Source organism: Urocitellus parryii, chromosome 11 (assembly GCF_045843805.1).
Source record: "Urocitellus parryii isolate mUroPar1 chromosome 11, mUroPar1.hap1, whole genome shotgun sequence".
Classification (NCBI taxonomy): domain Eukaryota; kingdom Metazoa; phylum Chordata; class Mammalia; order Rodentia; family Sciuridae; genus Urocitellus; species Urocitellus parryii.
Window position 1 is genome coordinate 21,281,437 of NC_135541.1, and position 26,633 is coordinate 21,308,069.

General features: G+C 49.4%; 1 protein-coding gene across 1 annotated transcript in view; it reads right to left on the reverse strand.

Moving 5' to 3' along the window:
- Csmd2 (CUB and Sushi multiple domains 2) overlaps positions 1 to 25,502 on the reverse strand; it is a 540,652-nt gene extending 515,150 nt beyond the window's left edge. The window contains exon 1 of the mRNA XM_026406835.2: positions 25,316 to 25,502. Within this exon, the coding sequence (XP_026262620.2) occupies positions 25,316 to 25,502 (187 nt within the window). The remainder of the gene's footprint in view (positions 1 to 25,315) is intronic.
- Positions 25,503 to 26,633: the final 1,131 nt, after the last annotated feature.

Consider the following 26,633-nt stretch of genomic DNA (forward strand, 5'->3'; position numbering starts at 1 on the left):
ATCCTCTTGGTTCTAATTCTCCAGGGAACCCTGACTCCTACAGACTCTGAAACTCACTCATTCAGCCACCCTGTGGGGGTTGAGCACCTCAGTGTCGGGCCCTGTGCTGGGTCCTAGGACAGATGACGGGTAGGAGAGAGTTCCTGCCCCATAGAAAAGCAAGCCTTGCAAAACCACGATGGTTCCATGAGTTCAGTCGCCCATCATAATGGCTTGTGCAAAAGGCTGTGTGGCCCAGCTCCCACGCCCGGGCCTCCTTTCCAACGGTAAGCCTTGCAGCATAATCAAAAAGCAGATGCCAGGGGACAGGGAGCTTGAGGATGAAGCCCAGGCCGCCCCAGCAGCCTGACCTGCAGAAAGTGAGTGGCGCGTGGAGGGAGGGGGCAGCTTTGTCTCCCATGCTGCCTCTTGCTTGGGGCTTCCAGGGTACTTTCTGTGCTTTGTCACTTTAGGAACATCTGTTTGCCCAGAAACAGCCTACACACTTTGCCCTCAAACGTCAAACTTTTTTTTTTTTTTTTTTAAATCTCAATGCATCACAGCAATAGCCTGAAGAAGAGGAAATCATCAAATGGGAGTTTCTTTTCTCTCTTAGAAGCACAAGGAACAAAGAGGCTGCAGAGATCCCTTCAGGTCAACTCAGAAATATAAAAACTCCACATTTTCATTTTCAATTAAGTAATTACTGTATTTCCAGGCTAACATTTGCTGCTCTGTTTCAGCTGAGAAATAAAAAAGAAGCATTAAGACATATTCATTGTTGACTTTTATATAATCTTAAAGTAAGAAAGAGCTTTCTGCAAGCATGACACAAAACCTGAAAGCCACAATCTTGACAAATCTGATGGTATAAACACATAGAGCTTCTACAAGTGTAAAAACAAACAAAGATGCCACAGAGTCAAAAGAAAACATCCAAACTGGGAAACAGATCTGCCACATCACTGCACATAAAGAATTAATGTCTTCCAAATGCAAAGAGTTCTGACAAATCAAGAAGAAAAATATGGACAATGCCATAGAAAATGGCAAAAAAAAAAAGACACAGAAGACTTAAGAAACTTGAAAAGATGCTTAATTTCAGATATAATTAAAGAAACAAGGTAATGAGATAGCTTTCTGAAACCTATCAGATTGGCAAGTGTTTAAAAAGCTATTAGAAAGATACAGAGCAGTGGTTCCTAGACCAGCAAGTCAGAATCCTTCGGGAACTTATTAGAAATGCAAATTCTCAGATCCCATTCCAATCTACTGGACTGCAGACCTACTAAATCCCAGGTCTACTGAATCAGAGACTCGTGAGCCCAGAAATCCATACTTTAACAAGTCTTCCAGGAGATTCTGTGCACTCAAGCAGAGATATACCAAGAGCTCTGATTCCTACCAATGGTATTGAAATGAATGTAATTTGGCTTTTCATCAGCATAAATGTATACTCATTTTGAGGTAAAAATCCATTCTATAGGCACATATGTTTTTGTTGAAAACACACACACACACCCCCACACACACATACAAACACACAATTATTTTGTTATGGTACTGTTTGGGGTTTTCTAGCCAAAAACTAGAAGAAGTCTAAATAATGAAGAATTGATTGACTGATTTATGGTAATTTATGAATATTATGCAGCAATTAAAAAGAATGAGATGAATCTATACATGCCCACCCAGAAAGGTGTTTAAGAGAAACTGCTAAGAGAAAAAAAGCATGTTATCAAATAGTATTATGACATATCTAGAGAGATCCTATTTTGTAAAATGTAGAGAATAAAGGTTACATTTCTACTTTCTTACAGGCTTTGAAAATTTCCGGAGTAACTCAAAAGAAGCTTTTGGTAAGTGGAACTGGAGGTCTGCGGGGGAGATGGGATTTTGTTTCACCATATCCTCTTCTGAATTTTTGCCCTGGGCGTGCATCGTAATTAAAAAGTAGTCACAACTAATTAAACTTGCAGGAAAGAGAAGGAACCAGAAAGAGAGAGAAGCATGGCTAAAAGAGAAGGAAAATTAGGTCATTTGGGGAACCACAACCTGCAGGCTTCGAGGCCCCAAGTGAGAAGCCCGGACGCCTCTGTATTTTATCTGCTGTCACTCAGGTGACTTTACTGCAGAAAAACTGAAACCCATTTCACTGTACTGGTGACTTTCAAAATAAATCACTTTTCTCACCAAGTGAAAAACAAAAACAAAAAAAACCCACATCCTTTAGACAAGGCAAGAGCCACATCCTTTAAGCAAGGCAAAAGCCCCCAAGTCACCGATTTTCTTTTCTGATGGTGTACCCACCCATCTGAGTGGGCTGCGGGCTGTTAGCCATTGAGGCTCATTTGGTCCCAAGCAGAGAGCAAACAGGTCTCACTGATTTACAACCTGGAGTGTGAACACCTGTGCAGACGCACCCTCTATCTGCATGTCAGAGTCATTAAGACTGTGCTCGTGCATTAAACAGTCTGTTTTCACAGAGTCGTGTGAACATGGCCTGGTGTCCCAAGAGTTTTCATTAAGGACATTGTGGGAATTGACAAGAGAATGATACATTAAAATCCTGGTTCCTAATCTCGGGAAGTCCCTTTAAGGAGGTGATATATTTTATTCTCCTCTTCAGCCTTAACCCCACTTTTGGATAGCCAGTCCTCAGATTAGCTTGTTTGAGCAAAAAAATTATGAAAACACTGATCCACCCATTATCCAATTGTCCCCCCACCCACCCACGCATGGATCCTTTCTTCTAACTACTCGTCTGTCCAAACACCCATACGTCTACCCATCCCATGAATCTACTCACTGTCTGCTCCAGCCATCTTTTCATCCAGCCATCCCATTTCATCTCTAGAGTCTCTTAATGAGTCAGTTCTTCCATGTGTGCGTTCATCCTTCCACTTGCCTTCCCATTCATCCACAAATTCCATTCATCCATCCTACTTTGTCCCATTAATCCTTCCAGTTTAATCAGCTCTTCAGCCAACTACATCCTTCCATCCTAGTCACCCATACTTCATTCATTCTCCCAAATTTCAGCCCATCCATTTGTTCTTCCGTCCCAAGCACCATCAATCCTACCTAGCTATTCATCTCATGCACCATCCTTCCTTCTATCACCTTCTACCTCTCTGTCCCATCCATCCACCCACTCACCTATCCACCCACCCATCCATCCACACATCCACCCATCCACCCATCCACCCATCCACCCATCTACCCAGCCAGCCAGCCAGCCAGCCAGCCATTCAGCAGCTGCATGTCTTCATCCCACGCCATAGCCTGGACTTGATTGTGCCTCTGAAGGTGGAGAAACTGGGCAACCAAGATCTAATGCCTTTGAAAGAAAAAAAGTGATTGAAATCCTGCCATTTTCTCCAAAGCCCACTAAGCTCTTTTCAAGTAACATGTAACTGAGCACTCTTAACAAGAAGTCTTTATCCAAACTTCACATCCTTTTTCCTTCCATGCCTAGATGTTCACACTGTTCTCTGACCAGCTGAGACATCGAGGTACCAAAAAGAGAAAACACACTGGGCTCAGAACTAGCCTGCAACCTCCACTGTCCATTCTGGACCCAGGTAATCGGATACTCTTTTCCTTCCTTCACCCCAGTGCTAACCTTGAACTCTAGCATAGCGTGGAGTTCTAGCCGTGATGTCTGTGGCCCTGGCCCAGTCTACACGCTGGTCCAGCCTGGTCCAACCTGGCCTAAAACCTCTCACAACAGAGTGCCAATCAACAAGACTTCAACCAAAGAATGTGCTTTCCAATTGGGAATGGAAAAAAAAAAAAAAAAAAAAAAAAAAAAAAACACCTACAACAATTCAGAAGCCATATTTAGGTGCTTTCCATCTGACACCCAAATGCACCTTCACTGCACTCTCTGGCTTGGGCAGAGAGGCTCAGAGGAGAAACTGGGGCTTGGAGAAATTAAGTCATTCATTTAGGATCACACAGCTGTTGAAAGAGTTTGGGAATTCAAACCCAGATCTGACTCAAAAGATTTGACTCTTTCCACTCCAACAAGCTACGAGCAAGAGGGCAATTTCCAAGCTAACCCAGGAAGAAGAAATCAGAAAGATACAGAAGGAAACCCCTGTTTTTCCTAACAGATTCTCTAGCCAAGAAATCATGATCATGTGAATTCTAAATTATAGTATTTACTAAGTGTTAACTCTGTGTAAAGTGTCGGCTAAAGGCTTTCTATAAATTACTTCATTTAAAAGAAGCGAGATCATTCTGATGATCCTCCTGGGGATTCCTCCACACACCATGGTTGGGCTGGTCCCAGATCAGGGTTCCAAGGATTTGGGGTGTCTACCCTATACTTTGGGGCTTGCAGTTTTCCCTGGGGGTGGAACTTGAACAACAGTTTGTACGCTGATCACAAGCTTTAACAGTAAGATAGGGATTCTTAGAAAATATATAGAGGTTCCAATTTTATTGCATTTAACTGTTGCGTTTCGATGGCCAACTGACTTCACCTCCATGAGCCTGTTTCTTCCATCTGCAAAACAGAGATAATAAGAGTGCCCAGGTCTGTGGTCATGAGACTTCCATTTATTTGTTGATATAACAGTTTCCTTAACCATTCTCTGATGGCTGGCTATTTAATTCCCATTTTTCCTTCTACTCTAAAGAATGCTATGCATCTTATACATAGATGGTCGACTGCACCTCTGGTTATTTCTTTAGGGTAAATTCTTTGAAATGGAATACTGAGTCCAAACATGTGAATATTCTAAAGCCTATTGCCAACTTGCTTTCCAGAAAGTTTGTAACAATTTACACTCCTACAGGCAGTTAGTGGAAGTGCCCATCACACTCTCCCCTTGCCAGCTCAAAGCCTTTTTTTCCTGGAACAAATTTTTATGTTTCTTTTTACATACACATTCATAGGTAATCTTGCATAAATGTAGAAGTATGACGTTCTAATGCGTGTTGGGATTCTAGTGCCATTTTGCATTTTGTTTTATTATTTTACACTTTGCTTTCTCTCCCTCGCCTCCGACCTCCCCTCCTCACATTACCCACTAACACAGTCCTAGGCACCCCATCCTAAAATCTAGTTGCATCTTTCTATATTTTTATTCTTGTTCTTAAAGTCATATGCAAACATAAACTTACTGCACAGACACATTTATGCATATAGTCAGAGTTTGGTGGTGTTTAAAATTGGATCATATTACACTTACTTCTCAGCATCTTGATTTTCTCACTCAATAATAATGACGTTTCAATTAAATGAAGTAATGTCTACAGAGTGCTTAGCACAGTGACTGGAGGGCTGAGGATGTGTTATGTATCATTGCTGTTGTTGTTATGGGAAAAAAGAAAAAACTGCCACCCTTCCTAAACCTGTGAGGTTCACAGCTAGGGTGGCTCCCAGTCTTGTTTGGAACAGGACAAGACAAGGTCACGACAGTTGTACGTGTCATTTCTATCTTCCTCGAGTCTTTCTTGACATTAAATGAAGGAACTACTATTTGCCAGGGATTATCTGTGTCCCAGAGACAGGACAGTAAGCAAAGCCACACGTAGTCCCCGCCCTCCTATGAAGTGTACAGTCCAGTGAAGGAGATCGTCGTCCACAATAAATTAATGACTGTGCCAGGTGTGGTGGTACACACCTGTAATCCCAGCTGCTGGGGAGGCTGGGGCAGGAGGAACACAAGTTCAAGGCCAGACTGGACAACTTAGTGAGATGCTGTCTCCAAATAAAAAACAGAAAGGACTGGGGATGTGGTTCAGTACACAAGCTCCTATGCTGGGGCTGGGGGTGGGGGTGGGGGGGCAAGGGATTCCCAGTACCAGAAAAAAAAATTATTTTTGACTTTGATCAATGTCCAGTCATCAAATTAGATAAGCCATCCAAGGTCAAGGAACAGTCTAGTCCAGGAGGGCTTCTTGGAGGAGGCGAAACTTGAGTCATGATTCATGAAGCAAAATGGGGCAAGAATCCTCCAGACAGAGGAATCAGCATGTGCAAAGGCCCAGGCACGGGCAAGAGGGAGCACGGCCCTCTGAGGGCCTGAAGTCAGGCGGCAGGCAGAGAGAGCAGTCTCTGAGCCAAGGCACGGCCCCTCGCAGATAAGGACCAACAGCACTGAGGCCTTGTCAAGAGCTTCAAAAACACGTTTTCTCCCAGTGTCACTGATTCCACTGAATTCAGCAGGCCCCGTCACCTTGGCAACCATGACCGAGTACCAGGCCAGGCCTGACTAGGTGCTCCCTGCACATCGTCTCTGCATCGTGCAAAGGCTTGGTGGAGCAGGGATTGCTGCTCTTGGCTTAGAGATGGGGAACTGAGGCCTAGGGAGGCACTGAGTCTCTTACACAGGCCAGGACCAGGCAAGGACGGGATGTGAGTCTAGCCCCTCTGATGCTCCTGTCCTGTCCTCAGAAAAGATGTCTCACACTCTTCTTGGAGGTCCTCGGCAATGATTTTCAGCCACTTCCAGTGGACACTCACGAAGCTTTCGTGCAGGGCTGGGCTCCGAGTCACTTCTCAGTGAGCTTCCACATCCTCCCCCTCTTTTCCCACCTACTCCCCTCTTCAAACTCATGTCCTGTCCCCAGCTGCCATACACACAAGATCCACTCCAACTCCCGGGGCCCCTCCTCTAGTCCTGTAAGTATCAGGTCCTTGGAGGCTCCTCTTGGGAGCCTCGTTCCTTTTTACCCCTGAAAATTGCCTGTTGCACCTTTAAATCTCACCTTTGATGTCCCTGCACCCAACAATGACCCCCCGCCTATTCCCATAAGCTCCTTGTCTGGGCTCCCATGAGCCTTGGCCAGTCTCTCCATTCAACACCCCGTGAATATTCATGTGGCTCCTGCCCTGTCTAGGAGCTGGGCACACCATGGACAGCAAGACAGCCAAAGTCCTTGATCTCATGGGACTTACTTGAGGAGACAGACACTCAATGAAAAAAAAAAAAAAAGGAAAAAAAAAAGCATAGAAAATTTATTGGGTGGTTAAAAGGACTATGAAGTCACCAAGGGTAGAGGAAGGAAAGGAAGACGTTACTGGAGAAAACAGAGGTAAGCAGGGCTTCCGAGGAGGTGACATCCATCCAAACAAGATGTCACCTCCACCAAAATAAGGGTTGATGGGAGCAATGGACGACCCACGGGGTGGCAAGCCCCAGATCTATTAGAGTGTGCCCTGTGTGTCTGAGCAACGGCAGCAAAGCCCCCTCCCCCCGGCCAGAGCGGAGCAAACTGGGCAAGTCTTGGGGTAGGGCGGGGGGAGGTCAGGAAGAAACCCGGTGATGAGAACATGGGACAGACCTTGACCCGTGTGCGGCAGCCCCTGTCAGGGAGAGGAATGCCTGACCCCCCCCCCCATGTGGCTCAAAGCTCTCCAGCTGCGGGGGAGAGGGAAAATGGCAAGAGGTGAAAGTGGAAGGAAAGCCACCAGCAAGAGGCTTCCAGGGGGCGTTGGGCAAAGGCAGGGGACAGCTTCGGCGCCGGGGCGTGCTGCGGGTGGTGGGAGCGGGTTGGATCCCGGTGTTTTGAAGGTAGAGACAACAGGATTTGCTCACGGTGGGGAGAGAGGAAGGAGAGAAAGAGGGGTGTCCGGGGTGACTGCCTGGCTCCTGGGTGCCATGCTGCACGTGGCCGTTTCCACATGTGTCTCCCCAGAATGTCTCCTGGAGGCAGGCGCGGTGTCCCTCCCTTGGTAACCCTGTGCCTTTGTCACCAGGCCCATAGACCTTCACTGATGGCTGCAAGCAAGGTGCCCCCTGAGTCGCCTTCCTGAGCCTCCCTTAGTTGTCGTGACCTTCGGGGAAGAGATGAGGCCATCCTGTCCTCAAGGTCTCCCTCAGTCTACAGAAAGGCTCTGATCTTTCCACATCATGAGCCACTGGCACGTCCCTCCAGGGGACGAAGGATCTGCACAACTCGGTTACACGGCTTGTCCCCAGAGCAGCCCCTCAAGTCCTCTGTCAGGCAGCTGCCAAGCTGCTGGGGAGACAGCAATTCTCAGGTTCAGCTTCAAGGGCCACAAGCCCAGTGGAATCCAGTGTCTGCCAAGCCCTGGTGAGCTGCCCCCACCCCTGTTTAAGGCAGGCAAGAATGCCTGTCCCCTTCACACGGATGAGAAAACCGCCTAGAAAGTGGCAAGAATACGAGCTGTCAGTGGCGGTGCCGTGAGTGTGAAGGGCCCCTTCTCTCCTCGTGCTTGTGTGAAGCTGTCAAAGAGGAAGTCTATAAGGCTGTGCCCGGCAGCTGGGGCTTTAGAGTCGGGCAGCTCCCACATTTACCCATCATATGTGACCCTGAGCTGATACCAAACGTCACTGAGTCTCAGAGTCTCAGTTTTCCCACTTGCAAAACGGGAATGATAATGCTGTCTATCCAACAGACCTCACAAGATTTATATTAGATGCAGCACAGGAAATGCTTGGCACAGAGCTAACAGTAGGAACTTCCTATATATAATTGCTGCTGTTATTAGAGAAATCATATGTCATTAGCACCAGTGCTGAACTCCATCGAGGGATCCTGGGCCCTGTACTGTGGTGCAGACACCAGGGAGAGACCCTGCTGGGTGGTAGCATTAGCCCCTGCTCCATCTCCTCCCTGCCATGTGACCTTTGGACAAATCACTTTGTTGGTGCAAACTTCAATTTCCAAATCTATAAAATGGGGGCAATTCTACTACCTAACTCAGTAGGGTCTGGGGACCATAGAGTGTAACAACACATCTTAAGCATCTAGCACAGTGGCTGGGTACAGCAATGTGCTCAAGGTCATCAGTCAGAATCCGACAGGTGCCCTAGAGTTCCCACCACACATCACCCTAGAGCAACAGTCTCTCGGGGCATTACCAGCAGTGGACGCCAATGAAATACACTGAGGTTTGGTCTTCTCCATCTTGCCCAGAGCAACTCCCACTGGGCCTCCTGGGGTCGGTTAAACACGGCCACCCTGTGGAAGTCATCTCTACTATCCTTCAGCTGGATTCCTGCTCTTCCTCTCTGCTCCAATGACCCCCTCCTAGTCCCATGCAAGGATTGGTCACAGTACTCATCACACAGCAAATTAAATTGTCTGTTTAATTGTCTTCCACCCCAGAGGCGGTGTATTAGAATGACCAGAGCTGAAGAGATGGTTGATGAGGACAGCTACAGCATCCCATCAGCTCTGTCTCCCAGAACTATGCCCGGCACCGAGTGGGAGCTCAGTATGACTTGGCTAAATGGATACATGAATGGCTGCATCCAAGGAAAGAAAGAGAGAAGAAGAAAGGAAAGAAAGAAGGGAGGAAGGGATGGAAGGAAGAGAGAAGAAAGAAGGGAAAAGTCTTGGCGTGGCTGCAGCCTCGTGCTGATAATCTCTGTCCTCCCCATCTGGCTCCTCTTGCCTTGGACTTGGTACTCCACTGACTTGGGCCCTTCATCTGCAAAGCAAATGCCTGGTGCCCGGCCCTGATCCACCATCATTTTCTATCAAGGCGCTAGCCAGGGTGGATCAGGTCTGACTCCAGCACGCTGTCTTCTAGACATTGGTCCCGCTTCCTCGCAATTCACTTGCACGCGGCACATTCTCCATTTACTCTTCCAGGGGACAATGAAAGGGAAAAGAAAAATGATCAATTTATTTTCTTATTTAAATATGTCACAGAGATAAGCGAGCCAGATGATGAACATCTTAGTCAACATCTCCTCTCAGTCTGCATGAGGGCTTCGAGAAACCTCCCGGGCTGGCTGGCATTTGACAGGCCCTTGTTTCTTCCCCAGCACATGGGAGAGGGCCTGCCTGCCCGGCCGACCTCTGCAGCAGGTGCTGTGACCTCCGTGGGCCCCGATCCACCATGCAATGTCAAGAGAGAATGTGCATCCCAGCCCTGTTTCCAGAGAAGGGAGAGATGGCCATTGCATGTCGGGGAGGGCAAAGGGCTAGGAGTACACATATTCTTCAGTCTCTCTGCGACCTCCCCTCTCTCCCCATCCAAGGCACAGTGGCTTGTGCAAACAGGGCTTGGAGGAAAGACCTTGGCACGCTTAGCTCAGCTCTGACCTGCCTGGCACCTCCCTGCACCTGTCCAGCAGCCCCTGCCCCATGAGGGAAACCTCAGGCCACCCCCTTCGCTGGGGAATAGGTACAGAAGCCTCTCCTTCGAGCATGGTGTATTAAGAGGTTCATTTGGCCGCATATCCAAAGCCACGTTCTCCAGTTGGCTTTATCGGTTAGAAAGCTGGCATTTTGATCTCTCCATTTGACTCCTCTTGTGTTTTTCTCTCACTTGATTCCCAACTTGAGAGGGAAAGAAAGGCATGGGGGTGGGGAGGGTGTCGAGGAGGACTTGGACACGAGCGCATTCCCTGCTTGGGGTTCCCAGGCCCCTAAGGGTCTTCAAAGGCAGTAATGAGAGTTGCGAGCTATTTTCAATATTTCAAAGAGCCTAACAGAAACTGCATTTATCCGCGATCAAAATGCACAGGCCAAATAAATGCCAAGTGTCTGCTTCGGGCTGGAACAATTCCCAATCAGTGAGGTCACACTGCCCTTTGTCCATTCTGATTGGTGGGTCTAAGCCATGGCCCTCCAGGGACCCCAGAGGCTTGACAATTAAGGGATGTTGGTTTCCCTGAGCCCCTCTGCTTGACTGCATGAGAAACTGTAGCCCCTTGGCAAAGCTGCCCACTGCTTTGAAAGGGGAAATGGAAATCAGGCACGTTAGGGGGAATGAATGGGGGGTGCCTCAATATTAGATAAAGGGAAGAAGAATGAGGGTCCAAGAAGGTGCCTTTCCCAGGGCCAAAGAACAGCACCACCCAAGTCAGCAAAGGGAACAATTCACTGCCTCAAGTCACGTGATACACAGGGGATGGAAGAAGGCAGAGGCCCCAGAAAGGGAGCTGGAGCTCGGGAACCGAACAGCAGAAAGGCTACTGCGGGCTGTGCCTTCCTTGCTGGAACCTGCCGGTGTCCTTGTGTAGTCTCCAGTGAACCCAACCAACCTCTGGGAACTCTAATGAACCCTGGCCCCGCCCCCTGGCAGCGGCTCCCTGCAATTGTTGCGGGATGAGTGGGATCAGGAGGGAGAGCTGATCTATGCCAACAGGGCTGAGAAACGGGAATAAAAATGCGGGAAAGAATCTACATCTGTGCAGAGTGCCTTGAAACCCAGGGTTCTTGGAAAGGACTCAGAGGATGGCAGAGCAGGCATAGCCATAAAGACGTGGGGTGTGTCCAGCACAGGAGAGACATCTAGGAGTCTTGCGCCTGTCCTCATCCCCATGGACCTTCTTCTTACACATGCTCAGGAGGGCTCCTGGGCAGTGGACCTCTTTCTCTCGTCCTCTCCATGAATGCTCCTGCCCTGTCTGCAACTGGTGGGTAGAGCGATGGTAGAGCATCCTTTACATGCTGAGGGCTACCTGGGAAAGTGGACCCAAGTGGAGACCCAGTCCTAGGTCTAATCCTGCCTAATTCTGTTCAGAGTGCTCAGTTCCTACAATTAGATTCCTGGTGGGAGAAGAAGAGACAGCACCCTGTGACCTCAGGGAGCCATGCTCTCCAACAGGATGCTCCCGAAGACCTGTGTTTTGAGGGGTATCCAGAAAAAGCCCAGCTATTATTGAAAGAATCAATACTTCACCTTCCATTTGGCTAAGGTTCTTGGCACCCACCACAATCTCTGGAAACCCCAGAAGGAAGGGGTATCGGTGGTCTATCAGTTAAACACCTTCCAGGGCCACTCTTATCCCACAGGCTTCAGATTCTCTGCCACTTCTTCAAGGGGTCCCAACTTCTCCTTGATCTCGGTCTTGCCCCAACTCTTCCATCCCTGAGAGGAAAGCCCCCCCCCCGACCCCTGTATCTCTCTGATGGATGTGTGGGCCAACAGCTGGAGGAACCCAAAACAGATGTGGAGAGCGTACTGTATCTGCTGTCACCGTTGCAAGAGTGCAGGTTGCACATATGTGGGAGAAGAATGAGTTCCAAGTCAGAGCAGCACCAGTAAAGAGGCAGGAGAAGCTTGAGGAATTGTTTGGAAGGTAAGGTTCACAAGATTTGGCTAGCGAAAGGGGGTTGGTGGGGTGAAATTCAAGGATGATCCCTCATTTCTAGCTCAAGCAGATGCATGCCTACTGAAGCAATTCGTTGAGGTGGGTGACAAGAGTCTGGGATGGTAAAAATGCTGGTGGTGGGAGTGAGTCAAATAGGGGTGACAAGGGGAAGGAAGAATTCCATTTGTGGCACACTGAGCATGGGCTGGTGGACCAGTTGGTGGTATGCAGGTCTGGAATCCAAGTACAAGGTCTTCCTGGGAGACCTAAATATGGAGATTATCAGCATTTGGACAGCAGTGTCAATAGGAGGGAATGAAACAGAATAAAAAGAAAGGGCTAAGGCTAAAGGCCGGGCAGCACCAGCATTAGAGGAAAGCAAAAGTGGGAAGGAATGCTGAGAGCATCAGATGACAAACAGGGGAGGCGGGGAAGGACAATGGGAAGGTCAAGAGGCAGCTACGGCCAGACTGTGAAGGTCCAGAAGCCAAGAGAGACTCTCGGAGTTGGTAAATAGGAAGTCAGGTGGTGCCCTGGGCTGGAGCACTTCCCCTGGAGTGGGAGGGTGGAAGCCAGATGACAGGCACTGAGAAACCACTTGGCAGACACCCCGCAGGAGGCGTGGTGGGATGGGAAAGAGAGAGACAGGGTGAGAGCCAAAGGGGGGTGCAGAGTCACGGAAGGTTTTTTTTTTTTTTTGGTTTTTTTACTTTAAAAATGCAAATAAAGTATGTTCATGGACTAAAGGAAATTGAGGGGCTAGAGATATGGGGGCTGGGGCAGGGATGTCAAGTAGAATAGTGACCTTCCCGGGGAACATGGGGTACAAGATTCTCACCACTTCCCTGCACAAATTCAGCAGCAAGTTCCACACAGATGTTACCCTTAACATCAACCTTTCTGGGAATCAGGAGAGGAGGCTGTTCAGAAGTGGGGGTGGGGGGCTGCCCCACACATGAGAAAAGGCCAGAATGGAGCCTGGGATCCAGAGTGGCCAAGAGACAACAGAGACGGAGCTTAGTGAGAGGGGCCCATGAGAGCCGGGCAAGAGGAAAGAGAGGTGCAGGTTAACTTCTGGTTTCAAAATCTGAGGTCTGAGGACATTGGAGGGGTCCAAATCCACATGGGTCTACCCTCTTAACACCCTACCTAACCCTACTCTTTCCTAACCTATAAGTTCAAGCTTACTAAGGTGTTAATGGCTAACATCCCCCATAATATTTAATTATAAAAATGGTCAAACCAAAGATTGCAGCAATCATCAAATCTTCCTGATGCCCAGGCTGACACAAAGCAGCTGTCTCATTGCTCTGTATCAGAGATTTCCACCACCCCCTAACCCAGCCTCTCGGCAATCCTTCGCCTTGGGAAATCTGCCACGACTGGGTGCAGCAACAGAAAATGGGAAAGGGAAACTCACTGTTCTTTGAGGCTCCCCAAAGCAGCATCCAGGGTGTTGAGTTGGAGCTGACAACAGCTTGATGGGCATTCATTCATCCACTCTTCAATCCTTCATTCATTCACAATCCTCAATGTGCCTACCTGGCTGCAGACCCTGTCCTGGGCACTGGGGACACCAAGTAAACAATAAGAGCCAAACCTTCTCCCTCAGTGGGGCATGAAGGACACCTTGGAACCCAGGAACAGGAGAGAGGCAAGCTCTGAGCCAGGCACTTGGCAAGCGTGGACCTTTTCACGCATGACCCCAAGGGCAGGATTTTTGTCCCCTTTGAACACTGTGGTCACTGAGGCCCAGAGTGAACCAGAACCACGATTCACTCCCAGTTGGCCTTCCTCCAAAATCCGTGCTCACAGAACGCACATGAATCATGTTAAAAATCCATGGGAATTTGTGTTAAAAATACAGATTCTGTTTCCATAGGTAGGAGGTAAGGCTTAGGAGACTGCATTTCCAAGAAACTTCCTGGAGAGACCCCGGGACTACTGGAAACCACAGACTACTGTTCCCCAAACTTGTCTGGTAGTGGAACCCACTTCCCCCAGGCACTCACTGAGTAGTCCCTAGCTCACTTCCTGGAAGGATAAAGGAATGAATGGCTGGGTGGACCAGTGCCATCCGCTGGCCACCCAGTGTCTCCGTACTTCCTGCCATAGCATTCCTATTTACATAACTGGCCATGTGCCTCAGTTTCCCTGCTGAGTCCCTGGCTCCTCTCTGGGACTGCAGGCTCTCTAAATGCCCCTTCCCTGGACTAGGGCGCTGTGACCCTGGCAGCTTCCTCCCTCCCTCGGGACTGCATCCTGCTCCCGCCAAGACAGTCAAGGGTTGGAATCTGAGCTCCTTGGCTGCCCTCCTCTAGCGCCTCCTCCTGGACCCCTGTCACCCTGAGGTTGGCCACCGCCACCTGGCTGCCTCCTCAGTCCCAAACCACCAGTTGCCTCCCCTCACAGCAGGCCCAGGGAAAGTGGCATGTTGGTGCTTTGTGTCCGCTCCTCCGTGAGTATTAAATCTAGAATAATGGGAATCAGCACACGGAGGAAGCTAAGGCTAAGACTCCCCTGAGCGTCCTGATTTCTCACCTAACAAATCCGGGGCTGGAGGAAGGACTTAGTGATTCAGGAGCTCCCAGCTGCCCTTCCCCAACCCACTGGCCTTTTGTGAAGTGCACTAAGCAGTTTAGGAATGCTAACGCTTCCCCAGGCTCCTCTGGGGGGCTGCCTAATCTCATCAGGTCCCCAGTACCACCAGTGCTGGGGCTGGTAATCAAAGAGGGGCAGAGGGAGGAGAAGGAAGCCGGGTTGCTGCACCCAGCAGCCCAGGTGTGGGCTGACAGGTAGGTGGAGGCAGCCTCAGCTCCAAAGCCACTGGAGCCCTTCCTCTGCTCCTCCTGAGGCAGGGTCATCAAGGGGGTGGGGGAGCAGAGGAGTGGGTGGGGGAGCAGAGGAGTGGGTGGGGGAGCAGAGGAGTGGGTGGGGGAGCAGAGGAGCGTGGGTGGGCAGGGGCTTCTTTCAGTCCTGGGGAGCTGAAACCTGAGACAGACTGCAGATGGTAATGCAGGTAGCAGGGAGAATCTGCAGAAGAACAGGGACCTTGACATCACCCCAAATCCCCCAATACAGAGCCTGCTGTCTCAGCCTTCACTGGGCTGCTCCCTCTAAGCCATCCCGGTCCACGTCATCCTCCTGCAACCACACTCCTGCTCCGACTTGAAGAAGCTTTTGAATGAGGGCTTCTCTGTGCCCTTCTCCTTCCCAGTGTGCTTGGCGCTCCCTGGGCCTTCAATAGCTAACAGCTGTCCCTGGGGGAAGGAACATGGCTTTCAATGGCATTTGCATCCAGGACTGCAGCTCATGGCCACTGCACTAGGTGCCCAGTTCATATGCCAGTGAACCAGACCACAGGTCCTACCTAAGCAAACAAGGATCTTAAAAACCCTCCCTGTTGACAGAGTCGCTGGGCTGAAACCTGGTTAAAGGACAGGCTGGGGAAGGGAGGGTCCTGAGTGGGGTGGGGGTGGAGGCAATAAGGTCAAGTTCAGGAAGAGCCTGTAACTGATGGTGAGGCCGAGGGTGAGAAGCAGGATGACTGTACAAAGAAGGAGAGCAGCTTTGGAGTCCAGGGAAGTGGTGAGACTGGAGAAGAGGGGAACCCGAGGAGGAAGACGGGAACTGGAGTTTGGTAGAGAAGGGAAGGAAAAGGAGAGAGGCGGAAAGATCAAGCAGGGGACAGGCTCACACTCCTGTGGCCCCAACACAGTGGAATACAATAGGACTCCCTGGAGACAGAATGGTGAAATGTCAGGCCGCCTCAGCCCCAAGCAGGGAAGTTTCCTATTTTTATTTTGTTTCCTGAAAGTTTTGTGATGTTAATGCTGAGGCAGAATGATCCGGGATTCATGGAGTGGGTTTCATGCACTCTATCAGTTCTAGGAGCTCCAAGAGGACAGGGCACAGGGCAGAGGGTACGTGGCAGGACTCCCTGCTCTCCTGCCTGCTGCCCTCTTGGGATGATGCACCAAGTACCCACCCCAAGACCTGCCTGCCCCAGAGCACCAGCCCTTCTGGTCTGCTTGTTCCTTCAGAGACCTGCAGTTCCCAGCCAACCCAAGCTGCCCCTCCCCTGCTCTGCTCAAAACCTTCCAGACTTCACGCTGCCTTTCAGGTAGCAGGAACCTCTCCCAGTCCTTGAACTTACTCAACCAAGCACCTCCACAGATAGCCCTCCAGCCCAGGGCTCTTCCCATCCCCAACTCCTCTCTCCACCATCTGCTCACTATTACTGATTCCCAAGTGTATCGGCCACATATTGCTCTCCTAGATGTGTCCCCTTGTCCCCTGAATCTAGATAGTAGCCTCTCTTCGTTTATTTTTTATTCTGGCAAAATACACATAAAATTTGAAGGACTGAGTAATTCCTCACATTCTCTAAATGTAGCATCCATTAATTAATTAATTTGTACTTTAATTGGGGTCTTCAGACAGCACAGGACCTTGAGCCAGAATAGAGAACTTCTGTAGGATTTGGAAGCCCAGGAGGGACAGGAAGGCTCTGGGTCTCCTCAAAGCACACACACAGAGACCAGTCCTGCAAGAGAGAGGATTCAGTTGGGCCTGGGGACCTACCTGTCCCCAGTTCATTAGCATTCATGTCTTTCTCTACTTCTGCCTCCCCTAAAACACTGGATGATTTGACTTCATCTAAATGAAGCCTTTCTGTTCAAAGAAGGACCCCATAAACAACACAGATGAAAGATTGGAGGAAGTTCTTTGTAACCTCTAAAATTGACAGAGGGCAATATCTGGAAAATAAACAGAACTTCTTCAAATTAACCAAAAACAATTTTTTTAAAAAAAATTAAGACAGGAAATACAGTTTTAAAATGGGCAAAGAATTCGAATAAGCAGTTCACACAAAGAGAAACTCAAAGAGATAACAAGCATATAGCAGGCATTCAAACTTACTAGTAACCAGAGCAATGCAAATTAAAACAATAAAACGGCACTTTAAACTTGTTAAAAATGGTAAAATTAGAAAGGAGGATAATATTAGGTATTGATGAGGATATGGGAATTCAGAGAAACTCTTGTACACTCTTTTTTAAAAAATATTTTTAGTTTTTTCAAAAAATATTTTTAGTTGTAGATGGACACAATACCTTTATTTTATTTATTTATTTATTTTTAATGTGGTGCTGAGGTTCGAACCCAATACCTCACACATGCTAGGCAAGAGCTCTACCACTGAGCTACAACTCCAGCCATCTTGTTCACTCTTAATAGAACTGGGACCTGAGATGGCAGTTCTGGAAAACACTATACAACAAATATACAGAATTAACATAATTAAGGAATCCCAATCCCGTATTTGCATAGCTCAAAGTTATTTCCAAACAGGATCCTAAGAGAGCACATACAAGGATATTCTTCAGAACTTCAGGCAAGGTGGGAAAGAGCTGTCAAGTTCTTCCAGGGATCTGTCCCAGGAATGGAGACATAAAATTCAATGGATGCAGAACTTACAATCAACACAGGAGTTAGAAACCCCAGACTAGACACACATAAAGAGCATAACAACTAGATCTTAAAAATCGGGTGTTGAGCAAATAAAGGAAGAAACCAGATGACATGTTATAGCTCAATAACAGTGATAGAAATTTGAAATGCCTATTTACACGTATATATGTATACATATATACATACATACAAAAACAACCTTACATATTTTATAAGGATCCATGCATATTTCTAGACTGAGTACCTTTTGGAGGAGAGAAGCAATAGCCTTAGGATCGGGGATGAAGGGAGGAAAACTTTTAAATAAGATAAGAAAGGCTATTGCACAGACAGATGATCATAAAGTGTGACGGACTGAGAGTAGGGGGTGGGAGTCATTCTGTGTTGAGCTCCCGTGAGAGGCAGGGGTGGTTTACAGAAGACAAGGAACAGCAACTGTGCCTTCCACATGACTCAGAAAGATTATCCCTGTGATATTTTCCTCTTTCCATGTTTCTTAGAACAAAATGTCATCGGAGATATGAATCCCACTGGCCCCTAAGAGTAGGCACATTTCATCCTCTTAGAATTCAAAGGTCTCAGGTCAATTCTTGCCCCGCCCCCATTCCAATGGCTGTGTTCATGAAAGTGAAGCCCAAGCAGTCACTTCTCCCATGCTGAACTCACAGTGCTGCCTCCTGGGAAGGGGCGCAGGAGTTGGGGTACAGCCAGGATGTCTTATAAGCTGAGGAAGGAGATGGCTCATTTCTTCCCCTTGGAGTTACCGGGAGTAGTCACACAGGTTGCAGAGCGGAAGAATGGCTCAGAGCTGGGAAAAACTCAGCAAGCCCTCCTTTACCCACTGCCCAGAGCCACAGAGCATAGGCAGGCAGGCTGTCCACAGAGGTAGTGTGAGCTCCGCATCCTTGGAAAGCCAAGCTAGCCTGACCGTTGGGCAGGACCTCCTGTTGGACGGGGTTTAGACTAGTGACTTTAGTTCTCTGTTTTGCTATTGGAAGAGTTTCTAAGTCCATCCTAGACAGGGTGAGTATTGTTGTTCCCATTTTACAGGTGAAACAAATGAAGACCCAGGAAGATGAAATGATTTGCTCATGGCCACGTAGGTTGTTAGGAGCATGAGCAAGGCTGGGAGACTGGCTTGCTGACTCCCAAGCTAAAAACAAAGCCTTCCTCCTGAACACTCTAGGGCTCACCCTTCTGGGACTGCACTATGACAAGAGACAGGAGGCCCCTCAACATGGTATTTTCACGATAGGAACATTTTAACATGGATTTAAAATAAACCATTAAACTTTCACCTCCTTCTTATTGGCAAGTAATGTGTCAGACACCCACACATCATCACCCAGCTTCACCAATCTCTCTCCATCCTTGACCTCCACTCCTGAAATTGCAATGGAGGGTGCAATTGGAGGGCAGTCAGTGGGACTCAGGCTGGAGTGGGGGAAGGGCTGGGAGTCAAGGCAACAACCAGAAGGCGAATCTCCAGAGAACTGAGTCGACTCTACCACACTTGCTCATCTCAGGAAGAGCCATCAATCACTCTGCACAAAATGCAGGTGCATTCTGATAATACACTTGTATCTCAAATGGTCTAAATTTCAAAGTCTCTGCTTCCTCCCTTTAAAGTTGCAACCGTCACACTTGCTTACTTTCAATCAATAAATAGATGTAGCTACTTAATAATGGAACTTAGATTCTGTTTCTATCTGAAAACCTAGAAGATGGACACATACTTTTTTTTTTTTTTGAAGTTTCTGGGTTATAATTGCACCTAATTGAGTATAAATGAGACGGTAGCAGGGAAGAAGTCTATTTGTGCTGCAATGTGAGCCTTTATTTTGTGCTGCAATGTGAGCCTTTCTTTTCTGCTCTAGACCACACTGAAGATTCTCAAGTAAATTTCTAAGAGTTGTTTGATGCTCTCAGTAATTTAACTATACATACATTATTTTTAGCATCACCAAAGTTCCTTATAATGACTTTCAAGGACAGGACTGACATCCCCTTACAAGACCAATTCACTTGAAAATTTTCCAACAATACAGAAACAAATACATAGAAAGTAAAAGGCCATTTCTGGTGCGGAAGCTTTCCAAAAGAGCAGAGTCATGGACATGAACCCCACTCCACCCAGGCCTCTGCTCCCCATGGGTACAGCCACCCAGTAGCTCGAGGGTAGGCACAGCACTTCTTTCTGATGTTGGACTTGACATGAACTGCCTTAGTACTCCTCCTGGCTGTGCCAGATGTATATGTTCCTAATAGGTTTCCTGGTGGTGGCCACATAGGAACTCCTAGCCTCTCGTTGAAGAATGACCCCTTTAAGCAGAAGACAGGAGCCTCCAGCATTTTAGGACCCCTGTCATGTGGGACCAAAAGCTAAATACTAAATACTTCAGGCAAGGAAGAAACTGACCAAAGTGCAGAATCCCAGGAAGGAGGATGAAGATCTTACAATAAAGGAATGAGGACAGTCATGAGAGCCTACATCCAAGTTCCACCAAGATGAGTGTTTGGGACTAGAAACAACTGTGACTTTGTAGCTTTGGCAGAGAGGGACTTCCTGGATGAGTTCCTGGATGACTCCGATGTCCTGCTCTGCCCCACCTGCCATTCAGTGGGCACATGGGATAAAGCAGGTATGGAGCTGGGCCCTCTATATCTGATTCAGAATCTTTCCCATAACAGGAAAGACTTTTCCCCTTGTAGGCAGAGCATAGGTAGAGAGGGATGGACCACGGCTGCTTGAAGATTGGAAGTTTGGGATGCAGGCCTCCAGTGTCGAAGAAGAAGAAGAAGAAGAAGAAGCACAGCATAACAAATGGGGACAGAAGGATCCCAAGGAGGCAGCACCTACTAAGTCCCTTGAGAAGTCAAATAGCAATGTGGTTCCAAGTAAGGGATTTGCAGTCAGACAGACCTGGGTGAAACCAGGGCTTGGTCAATTACTGGATGAATCATGTGCCCTCTCTGGACCTCTGTTTCCTCGTCTGTCAACTAGGGCAATAATACCTCTGGCCTCACTAGGTTGCGGTGAGGACTGAGTTGATACATGCAAGTGATTTTGAGAGGGTCAGAAGCATTAGCTATTAGGGTCACTCCCCTGGGGACCCAGCATGGCTTTCTGAGCACAGTAGGCAGAAGGAGGGCATGAGGAGGACATGCTCAAGGCACACAGACTTCCTGGATGAAGTCCTGTTGAGCCCAACCTGCCATTTAATGGGTACATGGGATGAGGCAGGTATGGGGCTGGGCCCTCTGCATCTGATTCAGAATCCTTCCCATAACAGGAAAGACTTGTCCCCTTGCAGGTGGAGAACCTGTGCCCTAGAGACCTCCGGCAATCAGCTAGGTCTCCAACAAGGAACATGTGGCTTTGCTGAGCAATCAGATTCCTTGAATCCTGCTGGCGTGACAATGAGGATGACACAGGCGGGTCAGGCTCACAAGTCAAGGTGGTGCTGCTGAGGCCACCTGCTGGACTCCTCTGGACAAACGGAAACCTTGCCGCATTCCAGACCCTGCAATCTGGTTCTCCAGTCCTCTTGCCCATGATTCTAGTCTCCCCTTCAACAAGGTCACGTGATCACCAGCCCTAGATATGGCCAGCACTGTCTGCCGAATGATAGGCAGCTTGTTGTTTTTTTTTTTTTTCCCCAAGCCATAAGCCCACAATTCGATGGCAAATGGAAATTCCATACACGCATTGGTGACAGAGCAGTTACAGTTAATTGCCTTTCCTTGGCATGCTGGTGTGGGTGCCAAGGACTTGTTGCATCAGTTCAAAAATCTAGGGAGCTATTTCAACAATCTATGGAAATCAGGGAACTGGGGACCAAGTGTCTTTGTCATCAGAAACCAGCTGATTTCCATGACCCCCCAAACTCCTAATTTAGCTTCAGTGGTCCCTAGAAAACTGTCCAAAGAAGGGGGAAAAAATAGCAAAATCAGGTTACTGATTTAACAGCCAATCATCAATCATTAATTCTATGCCAGGTGCTGCCTTCAGGAAGCTCACAGTTTAACAGGTAAAGCAGACATATAAATAATTTTAGAGGGGCTGGGGATGTGGCTCAAGCGGTAGCGCGCTCGCCTGGCATGCGTGCGGCCCAGGTTCGATCCTCAGCACCACATACCAACAAAGATGTTGTGTCCACCAAATACTAAAAAATAAATATTAAAATTCTCTCTCTCTCTCCCACTCTCTCCCTCTCTCTCACTCTTTCTTTAAAAAAAAATAATAATTTTAGAACCCTTCAGTTTGTAGTGTAATTGAACACTGGGACAGTTGATGCTCCTGTTTGCAAGAGGCAGACTAAAAGCACACCCTTAGCTGACAAGAAAAGCAGGAGACATGTTAAAATACAAATTTGATATTTGGTTGTTCTTAAGCCATGAAGGTAGTGGCATGGGGGGAATCAGAACTTGTTGGAACTCTTTATATTTGCAATTTAATATTACTTCTATTTTTAATTACTTACTAAGTGGGATGGGTTACATCATAGTCCTCCCAATGCTCAGAGCTTCTTCATTCAAAGAAAGGTGGCTACAGTTGAGAATAACCGAGGGTATAAGATAGGCAGAAAGTGGCAGCCACCTAATGTGAGCAAGGAGCTGAGGATATTTCTAAGGTTCTGAGCTGGGTAACTGGGAAATCCTGGAGGCTTAGTGGAGAGGCTAATGAGCTTGTTTTGGAAGGGAAATGTTGAGGTGAGATGTCCAGGAGTCAACTAGATGTATGGGCTGTCTGGATCCAGAGTTTCCATGGACCAAGAAGCCAAGAGACATATATTAGGAGATGTCTTGGCAGGAGAGACCTGTCTGGAAGCTGCAGCGTGTGTAGTGGAAGAAATGGGCATGGATGAGCTCACCCAGGGAAAAGGGAAAAGGAATTGAATCCTGCAGGACACCATACTTCAGGGAAGGGAATAGTGTTAGCACTAGACACTGAGGTAGAACACCTAAGAGTTAGGTGGAAAATAACAATGTCCAGAAGCCCAAGAAAGAGAAATTTTAAAAGGAATGACCCAAAAGGTTTAAAGCCACAAAAAGGAAGATAAGAACAGACCAAGTGGGGCTGGGGTTGTGGCTCTGTGGTACAGTGCTTGCCTAGCATGCGTGAGGCACAGGGTTCGATAATATAAATAAATGAAAACAGGGGTCCATCGACAATTTTTAAAAATATCATAAAAAGAGCAGAAAAAAGTACAATGGATTTGACAATATTGGTGGTTATCAGGGTTCTCTTCTAGAATGTTCCAGTGGAGTCCTGGGGGACAGAAAGCAGACTGTAGAGAGTGCTGGGTAGTAGAGAAAGTGAGTGAAGACATATTTGAGGGGATGGAACAGTAAAAGTTAGAAAGGGTGGGATAGTGGTTAAAAGAGATTAGGGGCACCAAGAAATCTCCCTGGCTTGTCTTATGTTAAAAGGTACCTGTCTAGAAGCCATGAGAAAGGTGTTCCAAGGAGAGACAGCTATTGATGGAGAGTGGGAGAACAAGGTAACCGATGGAGGTTTCAAGGAGGCAGGGCTCAGAGGTGTTGAAAGAAGCAGACAAAGGTGGGCAATGAGCCTGGGCTTCCCAAATCCTCATGCTTATTTCAGCCATTGATCCCTAAGCCAAGGAAGGGAGCAGGCTCAGTCCTAAGCATCTTTTAAAGTCAACAGTGTGAAGCAAACACAAAATGAATGTGTTCCACATCCTGCGGATCTCCTGTTACCAAGTCCATTTCCAATCTCTGCTGCCTGTAAAGCCAGACAGAGCATTTAAATGTGGGAAAGGTTTTATAAGAAATGAATGCACTGGAAGTTGGGGCAGGGCCTGAAGGGGCTACTACCCCTCCTCATTCCCTCCACAACCCCAACTTATCTACCCACAGAGCTGCAAGCAAATGGATCTCTATAAGGCCAGATTCTAGAGCCGCAGGGCAGTGTGCAAGCTCTCTGGTGAGTAGGCCTTATTCTCTCCCCAGGGGCATGCTATGCCCAAAGGGCAGGGACAAACCTAACCAGAAAAACAATCCAGCCAGATATGGAGTAATTCTCCAGTAAGCTAAATCATAGAGGGGACTCGCCTGAACAGCCAGCCTAGAATCCTACTGGTCCGTAACAGCTGTTCCCACCACCATCCGTGTGGCAAGTCTGTGCGACCAGCAACGTCGGTGTGAGCATCCTGGCTGTGGGTGTGGGTGTGCTTGCGCGAGTCCAGAGCAGCCCAGCGCGTGCATCACGGGCGCCCCTCTCTGGGTGTCAGTGGCTATGACTCTTAGGAGAACCTAAGAAAGTCCGGTCAAGTAGAAATGATACATCCAGGACTGGCTTGGGGCGCCCTCCCTGACTTGGAACCCCAATATAACGCGGCCAAGGGGAAGGCGACACAATATGCGGAGACGCGTTCACAAGATGCTGGAGCCAGTGGGCCAGGGAGCCACCACTCACTGTCCTGCTAGCAGAGGGGCGCACTTTCCAAGAAGGGGCACAGGGGTTTAGGGGAGGTGGAGGCCAAAACCTTTAGAGATTCAATCAGTGCTTTGAAACAACAACAACAACACACACACACACACACACTCACACACACACACACTCACACACATACACACACACTAGGCCGGAGGTGCCTTGGATCCAGGCCCCCGGCAGCAGGTGTTTCGGGTTTTCTTCCCCAGTGGGTGTCAGCCTCAGGGCTAAATGAAATGGGGCTCCGGGCGTCCCTTTTTTGGATGCTCCCCATCAGGACACACGGAACTTTCTAGGTTGTGGCTACAGCTGAGCTTCGAGGGTGCCTTGGGTAAAGTGGGAGTGGACCAGTTGGGGCCAGTAGGCTCCACTGGGGACCAGGTTCCCTAGAACGTCCGAATGCCTCTTAGACGAGCTGCAAGCTGCAGCCAGACATCGCGAAGTTCCGGGACTCTCCGCACCCGCCAGCTCTGCCGCCCTCCAGGACTCGGTTGCCGGGAGCGGGTCCCGCCGCCCGCGCCGGCGCTGCCGCAGCCCAGGCGCTCGGCTGCAGCAGGGCGCGGGAAAGGGCACTTTGGCGCGGAGTGGGAACCGAGGGGAATGTGGCGACGCGGAGCCTGGAGGAGACACTTCCTCCCCCGCCCTGGGCACAACCCCCGCCCCCGCCTCCCGTTATTCACACCCTCCAGCCCCCAGCTAAGCCCTCTTGCGAATAATGCGCCGGACCCCCCGACGTGGGCGCGCGCCCACCTGCACCCCCCTCCTAGCTCGGAAGCGCGAAGGGAGGGGACGCTTGGGGAGGGGGATGGCGGCCGCAGTCTCCGGGCGGCTCCGGCGGGGGCAAGGGTTTGAGTCGGAAAAAAAAAATGGGCGGGGGCAGGGAAGGACAGACCCTGCAGACGCGGATACGCTGAAGGGGCGCGCCGTTCCTCTCCAGCCCCCAGGACAGGCGTGCCAAGCAGAATCCGGAGCAGGGGGAGTAGGGCTCCGGGAAAGTTTATCCGCGAAAAGCCTGGCACCTCGGGGGCTGGGAGGCTAGAGAAACTGAAGCCACGGTCCAGGTGCCCCGCAACCCCCGGGCGGGGATGTCTGTCTCCCAGGCCCCCACACCGGCCGAATCCAGCCAAGTTGCGGCTGAGGTTGGGGAAAGCAATGAGGGTGAGGGTGGAGGTGAGGATGTGGTGGAGGGTTGGGTGGAGGATCAGGGGATGGCAGAGGCGTAGATGAGAAGGAGGTGGGCAATTGGGAGGGGGAGGTTGAGACCAGGGTGGGGGCGGGGGAAGGCACTGGGACCGGGTCGAGGCTGGGTGGGCTCGGGTTCGGGTGGGGCGTTCAGTGGCCGCCGGCTCCCCGGCGCAGCCAGACTTACCAGCGGCGGCCGAGGCGCTGAGCAGCCCCCAGCCCAGCAGCAGCAGCAGCGGCGGCGGCGTTGGTGGCGGAGGGCGGCCCCAGCGGCTCCCGGCGCCCGGCACCAGAGCCGAAATCCCGGCTTCGCCGCGTGCTCTCCCCGCGGGGCAGCCGCAGCGCCCCTGCTCCCGTCCCCGCGAGCGCGGCATGGCGCGGCCGGCAGCGCCGAGGGAGAGGCTCCGCTCGCCGCCGAGGAGAAAGGAGGTCAGGAGAGCTCTGGAGCTTTTTTCTGCTCGGAAAAAATCCCGGTACGCGGGAGCCCTGAGCTTCTGCGGCTGGAATGAACCAAGTGTCCGCCCGGCCGGGGAGAGGCGCGCTGCGCTCTCGGAAATGACTCGCTCCAATCCCGCTTCGCAGGGTTCGCGCCGGGGGGCGGGGGGGGGTGAATTATCCCCGGATTAATCACTCCGGAGCCGCTTCTCCGCCGCTCCAAATGCTGGGGGTGGAGGCGCAGCCAAGGAAAAAATATTGGGGGGTGGGGGTTCCTCTTCAGCGCCACCTCCACCTCCAGATAAACCACAAATTACATCTAAAGGGTTGTTTATTTCTGTTTGTTTTACAATTGACCAGATTCTTTTAAGTTCAGTCCTCCGGTTTGCATTTATAAGATCACCGTTAATGTACCCCCACATACACATACACGTACACACACACATACACACAGTGACACACACATACACACAGTGACACAGGCATACACGCACTCACACACACAGGCACATACACACACGCCTCTTCCACGTTTAGGAATTGGAATACTGTCTGGGAATAGGTAACCAAAGAAGGACGCGGTTCCCAAGTCATGGCTCTTTGGAGCTAATCTTGGGTGGTGGCTTTGCAACTTGCAATCTTGGGCCGGGATGATGCTTAGGAGCCCCATTCACAATAGCGTCCTACCCCATCCCAGGAGAAGGGCGTGCGTCCATAGGCAGAGGAAGGGTTGATAATTGGAAAACTGATAGAATAGGGTGTGTGTGTTTGGGGGCGGGGGGGGGGGGTTGGGGTGGGTTACCAGTTCATTTGACTCAGCGCGGTCCTACCCTGGGTTTAAAACAAAATCTGAGGATGGAAGAAGGATGCCTGTGTGCGCGGGGATGGGGGTGGGGACTGAGGTTGGTGGAAGGACGGTGCAAGTTACTTGTACAATTTATTCTCAAATAACCGGACCCTTCTTTCTCTCCTCCTCCCCTTCCCAGCCATGGCCCCAAAGCAGGCGAGTTTCTCCCAAAGCCCTGAGCCATTCCCCACCTCTCCTCAGTAGCCACTGCCTCCAAGCCCCA